Source organism: Lipotes vexillifer, unplaced genomic scaffold (assembly GCF_000442215.2).
Source record: "Lipotes vexillifer unplaced genomic scaffold, Lipotes_vexillifer_v1.1 scaffold806, whole genome shotgun sequence".
NCBI lineage: Eukaryota > Metazoa > Chordata > Mammalia > Artiodactyla > Lipotidae > Lipotes > Lipotes vexillifer.
Window position 1 is genome coordinate 49,443 of NW_006783439.1, and position 15,539 is coordinate 64,981.

Below are 15,539 nucleotides of genomic sequence, written 5' to 3' on the forward strand. Positions count from 1 at the left end.
AAGCACAGCATTTCTTTCTCTGAGCCATACTGTGATCCGGATGAACAGCGGAGCCTTAAAAGCTAGGGTCGGCCATTAAGACCTCACTGAGACGTTCGATCACTCGAATTATCAGAAAAACAGCACGAGCGCCACGAAGCCTCAGACCCACGCTGAACTTGCCCTGGAGGTAACCAGGAGCATCCAGGGGCAAAGCGAGCCTCGGAGCCGACCCGGGCACGCGGCTACGCCTCACCGCTGGCTTCGCTTCGCTCGCAGAGAACCAAAGGCTTCCTCCGCACGCCTCCCCGGTGCTTTTAAAGCCCAGGAGAGAGAGGAGCCCAGGCGAGGACAGCTCCGAGCGAGCAAGAGCGGAGCTCCTACACTCCGAACCCAAGCCAACTCCCGACTCCCGACTGCCAGAAAATGCGCCCGCGCGGCGGCGGCGGCGGCGGCGGCGGCGGCGGAAACGGGAGCGGCGGGGTGATGGGAGTTTCCGGCGTGCGCGGCGGAGCGCTCGGACTGGGGCACGGCCGGCTCCCAATAGCGCACAATGAGACAGCGCTGAGCGCCGGAAGTGGGGCTGGAGGAAAACACGGAGAGGGAGCCCGGCCGGGACAGGAAGAGGCGGGGGGCCGCGGCGGAGGTGGTGAGTGCTCACGGTCACCGTTTCCCCCCGTGTCCCTGTCAGACTCGCGTCCGGGGAGGGTCTTGGGTGGGTTCTCCAGGTCTGTACAGTCGAGGGTGGGCCCGGCCCAGGAGATACGTTGGCTCCATCCTCTGCCGGCCTCCTCTCCCCAGTTGCGAGGTCCAGGGAACCCCTGAGCCTGTGGGGACTGAGCTCTCGGGCTCGAGTCCGCGTCTTCACTTTGTGTCAGACCCTGCGGGGGCTGGATCTGGGTGGAGGCACTCGGCCCCAGCCCCCTGTCCGGCCGGGGAGACCCCGGAACCCTATCGAGGAGGCAGGTCACTTCCTGCTTCCTGGTCCCCGCGGTGGCTTCTTGGCCGGGACTGCGGAGACGCCTCCTGTTTCTCCGCCTCCGACCCAAAGGGTGGAAAACGAGGCAGATCGGGGGTGGGGCGGTCCCATGGGGATCGAAGAGGGAGAATTGCTGTTCGTGACAAAACCAAACTTGTTTGGGGTGGGAGGATGAGGACTGGGGGGGGTTAGCTTGAGTTGTCCCTTGGTCAGAAAGCCAGCCCCACTGACCAGAGCGGAGCCTTGGTCGGGAGCCCTCCGTAGCCCAAGAGATCGAAGCCTGTCGTTCTGAATAGTCTCAAGCGGAGCCGAGGTGTCGGGGTACGTAGAAGGGGCTGAAAAGTGGAGTTGAGAGATGTACTGCGTTTACAAAGTTTCGGTTACTTTGTAGTAACACTTAAAAGTAATTGCCAGCTTGTTTTTAAAAGACTGGGGAGTTCTCTAAAGTATAGGCTTGGGGTGAGGTATTTGGTTTTGGGGGGTTTGGGGGGTTCTGAAGAAAAGAGCTTTTGTTATATCTATATAATATCTATGAAGAATATTATAGAATTAAGCCTCCTAACTTCTAGCATAACGCACTAATTATTGGAACGTGATGGAAATTAGGAAAAGAAGTGTTTCTTACAAGCTTTTGAGCATCTGTGCAATAAATGTGTGGTACTTAGTGAACTTAGTATGATACCTTGTTATAGTTTGTCTCCAAAATGCCTTCTTCCAGGTGAAGAGTAAGAAAATTGAAGTCAAAGACCATGGGAGATGCCACAAAACCTTATTTTGTGAGGCGTGCTAAAGAGCGAGGGACTACAGATGATGAGGATTTCAGAAGGGGTCACCCCCAACAAGATTATTTAATAATGGATGATTATGCTAAAGGCCATAGCAGTAAAATGGAAAAAGGCCTTCCAAAAAAAAAAGGAACACCAGGGAACTATGGGAATAACCCCAGAAAAGGACCATATGCTGTTTCTAGCAATCCATATGCATTTAAGAACCCAATTTACGGTCAACCCGCTTGGATAAATGACAACCACAAAGATCAGAGTAAAAGATGGCTATCTGATGAACTTGCTGGTAATTCAGACAGTTGGAGAGAATTCAAACCTGGACCTAGGATTCCTGTTACAAACCGACCAAGAAAAGACTCTTTTCAAGAAAGTGAAGATGGGTATAGGTGGCAAGATGGAAGAGGGTGCAGAACTGTAAGACGACTATTTCATAAAGACCTGACAAGCCTCGAAACTATGTCAGAAATGGAAGCAGGAAGCCCTGGTAATGTTTCCAACTTGTCGAGTTAGAACCCTGACGTCAGCAATGTCTTTTATTTTTCATTGAAATGAGTTTTATTATTTTCAGCAATGCAGTTCCAGTTTTTTATAGTTTCTGCTTATTTAATGTGATTATTTTAAGGATTGTAATCATGTTCTTTGGGCAACTTCAATATGTTGCATGTATTTCCCTTTAAAAGTTTACTTTGCCACAAGGCTTATAATACTTTAGTAAAACTATATTTCCCATTGGTACTTTTTACAGAAGAGGGTGATGATATCCCCCTGGGGATATATCGTAATTTCTGAGGGGTATGTGTTTTCTAAATTATGTATTTTAATTTTGTATTTGAATAATGAATGTATCTGTAATATAAACGACAGAATATTAAGCTTAAAAAAAACTTATTCTATGTAAAAACACGATGTAGACTGCATATATCTCCTGCTACAGAGGGATATGTGTCTTTTGTGTGGATCTCAATCTCTAGAGAAGGATAGTGCAAGGTTTTTTTTCTCAAAAGTGAACATGGTAAACAGGTTGAAAAACATTGTTTAGAAAGTCAGAAATTCAGATAAGATAAAAGCTTGTCCTTTTAGTTTCAGTAAAACCAAAAGCCTTCTAAGCACCCTATGTGCTTGATAATAATTGCTCCAGAGTTATTATTTATACCTTTTTCTAAAAGGTGAATAGATTTTGTCCATGTAGCAGAAGAACAGAAGAATCAACCAGCCTCGTAAATCTTTAAGCTAAAAAGAACTTGAAGGAATTGCAGTGCTCTGTCATGGTGTATCAAAGGTAGAATCACAATTTTATTTAATACAAAGCAGGTAGCTGTGTCTCTGGAGAGGTTAAATTTATCCAGACTTGTTTATGCAGAGTGGTAGATGAGGAAGTGGAACTGAAATCAAGTACTGTGCTTCTCTGGCCATGAACTCGGCCTGGAATCTGACAGAGGGAACTGAACACGTATTCATAGCTTCTGGCCTTTCGATTCTAAAAGTTTGTGTATATTTAAGTAGTTCTTTATTACTGTGTCCAGTCGAGACATGGACATTCTAATTTAGTTACCAATTGTTGGTCTTTCAGAAAAGAAAAAGTTGATCTTAAGCAGCATTACCAAAAGAAAGATTTATAGGTCAAAAGTTTGCAACCAGATAGATATTAAAAGAGACTGTTTACAGACCAAAAACCTCTTATTCTATATTCCTGCCTAGTCTTAAAAGCAAAGCTTAAGTGATTTTGAATAGGACCTGCCTTTTTACTATCTTTTTGTTGAAGTCAATCCAAAACTCCTGTGTTTGCGATATATGAAATTATATGTGTGTGCTTTCAGTTTCCAAATGAAGGACTGTCCAGTTTCTATCCCTTGAAAAATATTCATAAAGAAAATATTAAGCTTTGGCATAACATTGCTTACTGTAGCGAGAAATTCAGTTTAAAGTATAAACTTTACACTGTACTCAGAGGATCCTAAAAAGGATTTCACTAAAGGGACTGAAATTTTCATTAAATCAAACTTATATCTTAATAAGGAAGAAAGATATTAAGTTTGATTCCTTAAATCAAACTTAATATCTTAATATTCCTTAAATCAAACTTATATCTTAATCATCTTATTAAATGATGCAAGAAGATATAATGAAAATTATCTTAGAGTTGCTTTGTTTTTTAATACTAAGTTTCTATTTTTCAGTTCTACTTTACTGCCCCTACTTCATTCCTCATATATCCTAGATTGCCAATTTAATATATTTGGGACAATGCCATTAATGATCTTAGCTGGAAAATATCTGCTCAAATGTCCTTTGTGAATGGAGTAATGGACCATATGCAAATGAAATATGAGAAACTTGGAGTACTGTATATAGAGAATTCATATTACTACAAAATGCCTGGGATGAGCCAGGTAGTCTTCCTCTAAGTAATTATGGGAATTTTTTTTAGGAATACCCAGCTTTGCCTTTCTAGATTCCCTTCAATGAGATTTTAACTGTTTTTACCATGCAGGCCTATGAAACTCAGTTCAGAAGTTTGTATTGCCTTGTCAGTTCCTGCCTTTTTTTTTTTTTTTTTTTTTAACAAAGTAAGGGGTAGGGAGTTCTGGTCTGTTTTAGATGTGAATGGGTTTGCTATAAGAAGGGATTTTTCTTATACTGTTAGATAGAAAGATGAATTTCAGAATTCCATCCATGCTCTAATCTCTGTTTTAAATCCCTTTATTGGATTTAGTCATGTGTCCCTGGACAAGTTACTTATTTTCTTGGACCAGCATGTTCCCTATCTGTATAATGGGGATAATATTAGCATCCATGACAGGATCACTGTAGGGATTAATCTGAGGCAGTGCACATAAAGTGCTTACATTGCATCTGTCACATGATAAAATACTCAGTATTGGTAGCTGCAGTTATTGTCATCATCAGACAATTTGTTCAGCCATCCACTTCTGTGTGTAAAATAAGGAGTTAACTGTGCTCTTTGGAGGGAAATTAAAGTCACTCTTTATAGAAAAATGATAGCAAATATAGTAAGAAGCCTTTGTGATCAAGAGAGAGGAGATGAAAAAAGGAATTTGGTTTCATATCAGTTTTTGTTTTGTGAACTAACAATGGACTTCTCTGATGATGTTGTTAGTGTAAACCTTTAATGAGTGTTTGCCTAAGAAACTTTGCCCTGAAAACTGAAGTCAGATGCAGTTATTTAGAGTTTGTAGTGATAAGCAAATTAAATGAGAATAGACACACCTCTGAGTTAAAAGAATTGCTTATCTCAAAGGTTTATGGAGTACTGTCCTTAAAAGACTGTGATAATTTAATTGGGCATAGGGGGAGTGTTAAAAAGCAATAGACCGTTTTTTTGACTACTTACCTTTTAGTATTCTATTTGTCCCCTTTTGATTGCTTTAAAAAAAAAAAAGACAACTGTATTTGTCCTAATACTTGTTTAATTTTTTTTAATTGCTGCTGTATTTGCAGAATTTCATTATATTCATCTTAGGGTAGTTTGAGTACAGTGCTTGCTGCTTTTCCTTTAGAGCTGTTGGCGATAGCTATTTTTAAAATTAGAGGTCCTGTACATCCCTTTCCTGACATAATTTCTTTTCAGTTGACTGATTCATCATACTTGCTATACAAATAATGAGTTCCACTGAAAACTTGACATGGCAGTTGCCTCATGCAGAGCATTTCAGTAGGTTTATATTTTCAGAGAGTAATTTTTGGTAAGCCATTTAAAAACTATTCAGTCCACTTATCACAATTTTAATTGAGAAAATGAATTTCATTTTACTCTTATGTGGTACTAGTAGCTTCATTTTCAGAACTTGATAGAAATTACCAAAGCTATTAAAAACAATTTTTTGTAGATCAGTCCCACAAGCATCTTCAGTTTTACTGAAGTTGAAAAGTTATGTTTCAAAAAGGAATAGATTCATTTATTAGTTATAAGGACTGTAGAACTAACAGCAGGGTTTATAAACAAACGAATTAGTCTGTACTTGTAGGAAACTTTTATTTCAACTGCTAATTGTTTTTTTCCTTTGAAATATGCTCAGTGTGCAGGCTGTTCAAAGAAGCTAAAATGAAAGTAAAGATAAAATGGGTAATGGTTATCCTCGGTAAATACAGTTTTGGCTTGGACTTTTTGATATTAATGTGGGGGAGGGCTCAATAATATGAATGCTAAATTTACAATTTAGTGATGGATTTTTCACTCCAGATAAGAATGTAGTTGATTTCTGAGTTCTTTGGAGATAGACTGTCCATCTTTGCTCCATTGAGACTGTTCACTTATAAAAAATGAAAACAGATGTGGATAGTTTTCATTAGAATACCAGGTATACTTACAGTTGTACTAGGAAGCGTTAGATACATGTACATTATATATTATGATATATTAATTACATTAGAATTACAGGTGTACTTCAAAGGATAATTTTTACTGTTGCTTGAGTATGCTCAGCAGTATACCAGGAAGAGATGATAAAATCAAATTTTATGGTTGAAGTAGAATTCTTTTAAGTTTTCCAAAAAGATGTTTTTTGTGGTTTGGTGTATCCAAATGTGAGGAGCTTAAGAGTATTTAAGCATTTTATCCATGGGAGAGGTATACCTTTCCTTTTGCTCTGTGTTCGGATGTCATTCAGATATCACATGATTTCATTAATAAATATGTAAGTTCTGCTTTTTACTCAGAGTGGTGTTATTCAGTATTGCCAATAATATTTTCCCCCTAACTTAAGAAAACAAGAAGCAGAGGTCCAGACCTAGGAAGCCACGGAGGACTAGAAATGAGGAAAATGAACAGGATGGAGACTTGGAAGGCCCTGTGATTGATGAGTCTGTGCTTTCAACTAAGGAGCTACTGGGCTTACAGCAGGCTGAGGAGCGATTGAAAAGAGACTGCATCGACAGGCTGAAAAGGGTAACAGCCTTTTGTTAGTTAAAATTTGTTAGTTAAAATCCTTGTTTTGGTTTAATCTATTAGTAATTGGGAACATGTGCTTTGATGAATTATATATCCTACTTTGTTATTTAAGCACTACAAGTCAAAAGTGATACTGTTTGATTTAATAGAATTACTTTTTTTTAAGAATTATTTTTAAAAAGTTATTAGCATAGTGATAAAGAGTGATAGTACTATATTAACAGTTTTTAAAGTGAATGAGAAATCATCTCCTAGCCAGTTTTTGTTTACCTGTATTTTGTCTCTGTACATCTTTCTCTCTATATGTCTCTATAAATATGTGCTTATGTGTCTGTCTCTATAAATCTCTTCAAATTGTAGCGACCGAGAAACTACCCTACAGCAAAGTACACCTGCAAACTCTGTGATGTTTTAATTGAATCCATTACATTTGCTCATAAGCATATAAAAGAGAAGAGGCACAAGAAAAACATTAAGGTAAGTTTACTATAACCCAAACAAATATGTTTACTTGTCAGTTATTACTTGTCATCTTTATGACTTTCCTTAAGATTATGGTATTAGTAATTTTGCTACTTATATTGCTGAATTTATTTTGACCAAAATATTTTATACTGGTCAGATATGTTTGCTGGGCAGTCTTGTGAATTTCCTTAGGACAGTATCAGGATGAATGAAGCCAATGGTAGGACCTAGATATATGTCCTTAGGCCAGTAATAATAAAGTAAATAATTTGCCATTGCTGTTTCTAAAATTCTTTCTTTACACTTTTTCCTTATTCCTGTCTTCCCTCTATTATCACTTTATGTGCATAAAGAAGTGTGTGCATGTTTGATAAGATGAAGACTAAAACATCTAAAGTGAGAAGGAGGGCTAAGAAAAATATTCCAGAATACTGTACAGGGTGTTGTCTCTGTGAATGGTAGAAGGTAAAACTGTGTGAGTCATTTTTAATCTCAACATTGATCTTAAAAGGAGAAGCAGGAGGAAGAGTTGCTCACCACGTTACCCCCGCCTACACCCTCCCAGATAAATGCGATTGGTATTGCCATTGACAGAGTGGTACAGGAGTTTGGCTTACACAATGAGAACTTGGAACAGAGACTAGAAATTAAACGTATCATGGAAAATGTGTTCCAACACAAGTTACCAGGTATTTTCTAGATTTGTTTTTCTTTTTAGCTACCTAAAAGTACCCCATTCATTTTTCCTACCAGTAGTAATTTTTGCCTAATAGAAATTGATTTGCTATGTCCTGAAGCTCTCAATTTTATTGTATGTTTTTGTTTCTCCTGGCTTACCCTAAAGTAACAGACTTTTACATATGTTGTCATTAACCTGTCTTCATTGTGAGTTTCATTGTGTCTGTCCATTTACATGCCCCGTATTATTAGAGCACCATGGGACTCTTGTATATCTGTTTACCTTTCTATTTATTTATTTACTTTCCATCTCTAAGTTCAGTTTCTTTTTTTTAATTGAAGTATAATTGACTTACAATATATTAGTTTCAGGTGTACAACATAGTGATACAGTATTTTTTATACATTACAAAATGATCACCACACCTTTCTACCTATTTACATTGACACAATATTTTGAGTTAAAATAAAGTATCCTGGAGTCATTTTCAGGTTATCTGTGTCCATAAAAGGTTCTATTTAACCGCACTTAAAAGAATTGCACCATCTAAAATGAGCTTTCAAAACTAATTTGTAAGAGATTTTGTACAGTGTTGACTTGATTTTTCCAAGTTGTGTCTGGGGAGCCATGGAAAACTATTTTTTTTTGAAAGCTCCACAAGTGATTCTGATCCACAGCCAGGGTTGAAATCACTATTTGAATTTATCGCCAAACCACCCATAAAACCATTTGTTCTACTGAAAGATCATTCATATAATATATGATTCATATTAATATATATCTGTTAAAAAAATAAAGGGCAAGATTCTGCTCATCCCCCTGCTCATCCCCCTCATCCGTTATGTTGTAGACAAGCTCCTGAGAAGTCATTTGTAATTTTGATTTTTGCCATAGATTTTCATTGTAAAATTGAATGTGCTTTGTCATGGAAAACCCGTTAAAACCCAAAGAAGTTGTTTGACTTAACAAACCTGGAAAAAAAAAATACAAAGTCCCCTGGTGAGAAGGGGTAATTTTTTGGCACAACAATAGTTAAACATTGGGAAAAATGCTGTAAAATAAATATAGGTGGAACACATACACACGTCTTCCTCTGAACTGTGAATCTCTTGCTGCCTAACATTTTAAGTTATATCAGTGATACTATAATTATTTTCTAAACTTTTCCTAAAGGGATTATATTATGTTAAATTAAGCTTTTTGTTCATACTACAATGAGTATTCATATTGAAAAGTAACTTTATACTGATTTTTGTGATTATTGTTTTACTGAAACATGATCTTTATACTAAATTATACCTATGTACACTTTCAAAAAGGTGAAGTGTTTGTATTAACTCTTCAGTATATACATACTATCAGGTTTACAAACGTATAACAGTTAAGCATCCCTTTTCGACTTCCACATTTTAAAAATCATTTCAAACAGTATTTTCTGCACAAAACATGAAATAGTGAAGTAAGTTTTAATATGTTTTACAACTGATATGTAAAGAGTGGCTATTAAACTAAACTGCAGTCAATACAGTCTCCCCTTTTAAATAAAATAAAATGAAGACAAGAGCAGAGTCACCCATTCTTGTCCTTTGCTTATGCCAGACTTGAACACTGTTTTTCTTTTGTGTGTAGTTGAATTGATGGTTACATTTCTGAAATAGCAGTGTCTTGTAATAACTTTTGAGAAATTTTACTTTATTTATGACTTGTATTTATTCAATTTCTTTTGTTTTAGATTGTTCTCTGAGATTATATGGGTCATCCTGTAGCAGATTGGGTTTCAAAAATTCGGATATAAACATTGACATTCAGTTTCCAGCCATTGTAAGTACAAAGTGAAATGTTCGAATTTTCACAGAGTGGTTCAGAAATTCATTTCTTTCCCAAATGTGAGCTATATATGGATATATTTTAGATACTTGAAGACAGTTTAAGTGTGATTTTTTTTTTCCTAAAACTGCATTGTTTTTAAAAGTATAATTTTTTTTCCTAAAATTGCTGTTTTTATGTTCTTCTGCATGCCTTCAATTTTAGAGCATTTCTTTTTATCCTACAGATTTTTCGTACTTTCTTCAGACCCTGGTCTTCTAACCATGTGAATCTGATGGGGTAATTTAGGTCTGTTAACTTGAAAGGATTAAATTATCTTGATAAGTCAACTTTCCAATGGCAGGAAAGGGTTTCAAATTTCAAATTGTGTATCTATATAAACATTTATCACCTGCAAGCTTAATTTGTTCCTGAGTTTCCTTATATACACCCACCTTGTAAAAATAACTACACCTAGCCTAGATTTCTGGTTTAAACATGGTTCAAAAAGATGTTGATGAGTCAGAACTTTAAAACTAGAAGGGACTTTGGTAGATTATCCATTTACTTACTGGTGGTTCCTGCAGGCCAGTTTGCAAATGGTTTATGCCCATTTACTTGGGTTGCTACTTAAAAATAAAAATGATTCCTAGTCTCCAACCCCAGATGTTCTGTTTCACAACTTCTCATTCCTTGCCATCCCTGACTGCTATAGCTACCTGGTCAGCTGACCAATAGATTTTACTGTTCTTTTAACCTTAAATTCTGCTTAATAATTTACCAGCATAGCAGTTATTTTGATTTCATGTCATTCATTCATTTAGCAAATATTCAGTGAGTTTATGTCAATCACCATACTAGGTTCTAGAGTACAAAACAGAATCATTCCTCCCTCCTGGAATTCATACTAGGGAATGAGATAAGTAATTATGTATGTATAATTAATTATAATGAAAGCTATGCAGGGAAACAAGGTTCTGTGAGAGAAAATAAGAGTGTAGATTATAGCTGTCCTGAAGGCCCCTTTGAAGGGATTACATTTAAACTGAACTTTAAAAGATGAAAATGGGTGGGGACAGTGAAAGGGTGAAAGAGTGGTTCAGCCTGAAGAGTGTTTCAGCCTGAGGGTACATCATTTGCAAACAGTGAGTTTGGCCTATTCAAGGCACGCTAAAGGGAAAATTGTAAGGGCTGTGGTGAAGGGACCTTGAGAAAGAATAGTTTAAGATTAGGATAGAGGAGTAGTCTGGGGCCCAACATACAGGAAGCCAGAATTTCATTTTGACCTAAGGGCATTAAGAAGCCAGACTGAGAGTTTTAAGGAGGGTCACAACTAGATCTAATGTATGATTTTCAGTGGTTTTGGTTCCTGTGAGGAGCAAGTATTAATAGAGAAAGGCAAGACTGAAGTGGAGACCGAGGTAAGCGATCTGTTGAATTAGTCTCACAGAGTGAGAAGTAATACTGTTAACAATGTGACAGCCTCTAGCCACAGCTTTGAGATTTGCTGAGAGGCTAATTACCTCAGGAATTAGTGAATCAGGAGTTAACTGCGTAATAGGTCTCTTTTTGCCCACACTCATCCTCTTTTTGCTCATCTCTCTGTGTCTGACTGATGTGTGCACACAGCATAATGATGAATTCCTTTACTCTGGTAGCAAGGTGCTTTCTAATTTGGAAAGGAATTTGGGTAATTTCAAATGACTGTGTATTATCTTAGTGAAGCAAAAGTACTTATGGATTATTTGATATATTCACTGATTTATTTCCTAGATGTCTCAGCCAGATGTTCTCTTACTTGTCCAAGAATGTTTAAAGAACAGTGGTAAGGCCAAATTCTTTCCACATTTTGCTCTTAAATTTTTCTTTTGTCTATAATTTGAATATCTTATTTCTCAAACTTTGAAAATAAGAAGTCATGTTTTTTGATTTACTTACATGGGTAATATCCAAACAAAAAACTAAAGCAAATGCCCATGAATTATTAGCAAGTTAATTAGAGTCTTGTTAGTTGTCCTATGCAGAATAATTATTTTGTAAGTAAAGCTTTTAGCTTGGTGATAATGTCATAATTTAGAAAGATTATATTAGCCCTAGGCTGAGACCTAAAAAGAAGCAAAATATGTAAAATTTACTCTTGAGGGTAAAAAACTAAAGGATAATCTTTTTTATTCTATGGTTTAAATTAATACTTTACAAATAATAAATAGTGTGGCCCAGCCCAGATGAATGAATCAACAAATCGTTGTTCCCAGTTAGGTTTATCAGTTGTCCAGAGTAATGTCCAACTGGGGCTTGACGGCTTATGTGCTTTCCATAGGCCTCATTCAATTGTCTCATCCCTTGAATTAGTCTTTCCCATCCTTTTTGTTTTGATTGAATGAAACATTTAAACATTTCTTCTTACTTCAGTCAGTATGTATTTTGACCCCATGTATTTTAGTCGCTTTTGCAGCAATTTTTTTTAATGTCCTATTCATATTTCTAATTATGTTACCCATGTAACATTTAAATGTTCTAATTCAATAATGTAGTCATTTCTAATCAGACATTAGTTTTTCAAAATAAGGATTTTAAATTAATGTGATTACTTGATTCTTGAATATAATACTTTTTTCCTTTTCAAGTCACTTTTATTTCATAATCATCTCTTGAGAAGCTTATTTTGTAATGGTCTTTCAAAAGGTCAGATAATTCACAACTGGTACTTGTACTTTATCTAGTTGTGCTTTTAACAAAGGCTTAGTTAACTAACCTATCTGATATTCTTTTCTTTTTCCAGACTCTTTTATTGATGTTGACGCAGATTTCCACGCTAGGGTGCCAGTGGTGGTGTGCAGAGAAAAGCAAAGGTCTCTGCTTCTTTAAGCTGTTTATTAAGTACCAACTTGCCAAAAGCACTTGTACTTTACTCCATCTTAATGTCCAGTTTCTAGAATTGTAAGCTCCTATGTGGTTAATTTCACAAGCTTCCTGTTAGCATTCTCCCTCTACTGTTGGTGTTTAACACAAGAGGAAAAAGTGTTTTATTTTTAAAAGAGTAAAATTACTTAAAAAGAAAAAATATAGGAAGGAAGCATTTTGACCCATTTCAGTAAAAAACACCTCTGTCAAATAGTTACTTGATCTAATCACCTTTATTTGCCATCCTTTTTAGAAGCATTTTAAACAGTGCTGAGTAACAGTTCACCCGGCTCTCTCTCCATCTGGAAGCATTACCATTACCACTGTAAATGGGTAGTTTGTAGGCTGTAATGATTTGCCATTAGGCAGATTCCTCCAGCTAGGGAAAACGCTCTTGACCTTATAAAGATGAATTCATACTCCCATTTGAAACATTTCACAGTATTCTCCTTACTTGCATTTTCCCCCCAAAATAATTTTAATATATGAAAACATGAAGTTTTAGTTCTTGAAAAATAAAGTTTACTCAGAAGACAGCTGCCCTATCTTTTTTAATACAATACTGAGATGACCCATAAAGGTTTAGTGAGTTAGAAGTATTTAGTATCAGTGTAAGTTAGTTGGTGGTGGTGTAAAAGACACCTGATACCTGTATAATACTTTCTCTTTTTCCTTCCCATTCTCACCCTCTACCCCCACCAGTGGTCTTCTTTGTAAAGTGAGTGCAGGAAATGAAAATGCTTGTCTGACAACAAATCATTTAACTGCCCTTGGAAAACTAGAATCAAAGCTGGTTCCTTTGGTGATTGCATTTAGGTACTGGGCAAAGGTAGGTTTGAGTTCTTTAAATGAATGCACATTCTGTGTGTGCATAAGCAGTATGCTTTGATTTTTACATGGTTCATTTAATCTTAAATGTTTGGATGCATATTTATAGACATCAAGGGAGTTGGCATCTGAGTATTAGAACAGAAATTTTAATGTGTACAGAAAGGAAAACTCAGTTTCTATTTCACTATGACATATTGCTCAAAAGATCAAAATGCTTTATGATGCTTATTAAAAATTAGATTTGTGGGGGCTTCCCTTGTGGCACAGTGGTTGAGAGTCCGCCTGCAGATGCAGGGGACACGGGTTTGTGCCCCGGTCTGGGAAGATCCCACATGCCGCGGAGCGGCCGGGCCCGTGAGCCAGGGCCGCTGAGCCTGCGCGTCCGGAGCCAGTGCTCCGCAACGGGAGAGGCCACAACAGTGAGAGGCCCACATACCGCAAAAAAAATAAAAAGAAATTAAAAATTAGATTTGTGGGCTTCCCTGGTGGTGCAGTGGTTGAGAGTCCGCCTGCCGATGCAGGGGACACGGGTTCGTGCCCCAGTCCGGGAGGATCCCACATGCCACGGAGTGGCTGGGGCCCGTGAGCCATGGCCGCTGGGCCTGCGCATCCAGAGCCTGTGCTCCGCAACGGGAGAGGCCACAACAGTGAGAGGCCCGCGTACCGCAAAAAAAAAAAAATTAGATTTTTAAGTCAAATCCCAGAGTTATGGCCCAAGTGTTTACATTTGTTTTTTTGTAGTTCTGATCCCTCACCAAACAAAAGTAAAATTTTGATGCTTTAAAAAATACCTCGAAAGCTATTTCCATATATTTGTTAGTGGAAGCAACCAGCTGGCATTTCAGTGATGTGTCCTAAATCTAACATTACTCTCATCAGCTGGAGGCAAATTCAAAAACACATAGTTTGAATAGCAGCAGAAGAGAATTCTGTCATTCCCTCTCCCGTTTCCCCGTTTCTCCGTTTCTAGTGGTAGAATGGCACTGCTATTACCCTCAGAAAAATGCAGCTCTCCCAGAATCTTATTTTTTGTACCAGTCTATCTCAAACCATAGTTCTTTCCATGTTAATTGTGTAGCAGGGATTTCTATGGATTTCTCAGCTGACATCCTTGGAAGCAAGTTCACTTTATTTCATGAATTTGTAAGGTTGTCTGTGCTTGATCAGCTTCACTAGCTAAAGCCCCCCCATCCCTTAGTCTCAGTTTGGGGCTGGATCTTGTTCACGTTGTCCTGCTCAATTAAGAGAGACAAAATTACGCTGCTTAAAGGTTCTTGATGTAGGTTGTCAGGAAAACCTGATAAAAACATGTGTGTGGATTAAGGTGAATTATGGGCATCAGTGAAAAGTCAGTTTAGAGTGCAGGACTCCCACAAATGGGTTAAGAAGTCATTTTCTGCAGATCAAGAAAATATACTCATCACAATATTCCTACCTTTGTACCATATGAATCAAATACACTGTAAATAAACCAGGTCTTTGCTGAGGAAAAAATAATGTCTAAAAGCATTTATAAATGAAGCTGCAGCTTCATAAGATGAATCTCATCAATAGTATGTGACCCACCAAGTGTTTACATTTTAACTAGTTTCCGGAAGTGATTCTCAGGCACAGGAAAGTTGGAAATGAAGCTTCTCATACCATTTCCAATAATATACCCAGAGACTCCCAAAAGATGAAAGCCACTATCTGATCTTGCTTTACATTTCTACAGTGTTTTAAATATGGTATCCTATTGAAATGCTCAAATAATCATGAGAGCATCTAACATTTCCCCAAAATGTAAGGTCTCACTCATCATGATTATAAAATTGAGATTCTGTGTAGAGAAAAGCCAAAGCTTTACCAATTAAGACATGACAGTAACAATACGTAGTTCCTGTTGCTTGGGTCCGGGACCCAACAGCGACAGAGGATGTTCCACTCTTAACTGGGTGAATTGATAATCACAATGTGCTGTCCTTTGAAAGCAGCCTCCTACTTCATCACTAAGTAGGCCATGCTTTCTAAGTTGTTATTTCTGCTAGCGCTAATGAGTTTGCCTACATTCTCCCCTAATCACCTTTCTGACCAAAGCATGCATTTTCAAGGTAGTAGCTAAGGGTGAGGGGACCATTAAACTGAGCAAAGCCAATTGGCTTATAGTTGGAATTGAACCATCATTTTGACTCCATTGACAAGTTTTTGAACCAAGTGAATGGA

At 37.6% G+C, this 15,539-nt stretch overlaps 1 protein-coding gene across 2 annotated transcripts in view; it reads left to right on the top strand.

Annotated features, from left to right (window-relative positions):
• The first annotated feature begins 521 nt into the window (after nt 1-521).
• The window catches only part of TUT7 (terminal uridylyl transferase 7), a 68,336-nt gene continuing 53,318 nt past the window's right edge, over nt 522-15,539 (top strand). Inside the window, exons 1-9 of one of the 2 annotated variants that reach the window (XM_007456107.1) lie at nt 522-628; nt 1,677-2,227; nt 6,468-6,649; nt 7,013-7,129; nt 7,629-7,806; nt 9,529-9,617; nt 11,376-11,427; nt 12,385-12,454; nt 13,209-13,335. In XM_007456107.1, the coding sequence (XP_007456169.1) occupies nt 1,708-2,227; nt 6,468-6,649; nt 7,013-7,129; nt 7,629-7,806; nt 9,529-9,617; nt 11,376-11,427; nt 12,385-12,454; nt 13,209-13,335 (1,335 nt within the window). In that variant the 5' untranslated portion in view covers nt 522-628; nt 1,677-1,707. Of the gene's footprint in view, nt 629-1,676; nt 2,228-6,467; nt 6,650-7,012; nt 7,130-7,628; nt 7,807-9,528; nt 9,618-11,375; nt 11,428-12,384; nt 12,455-13,208; nt 13,336-15,539 lie in introns of those variants that run through there. The other variant, XM_007456108.1, reaches the window with a different exon arrangement.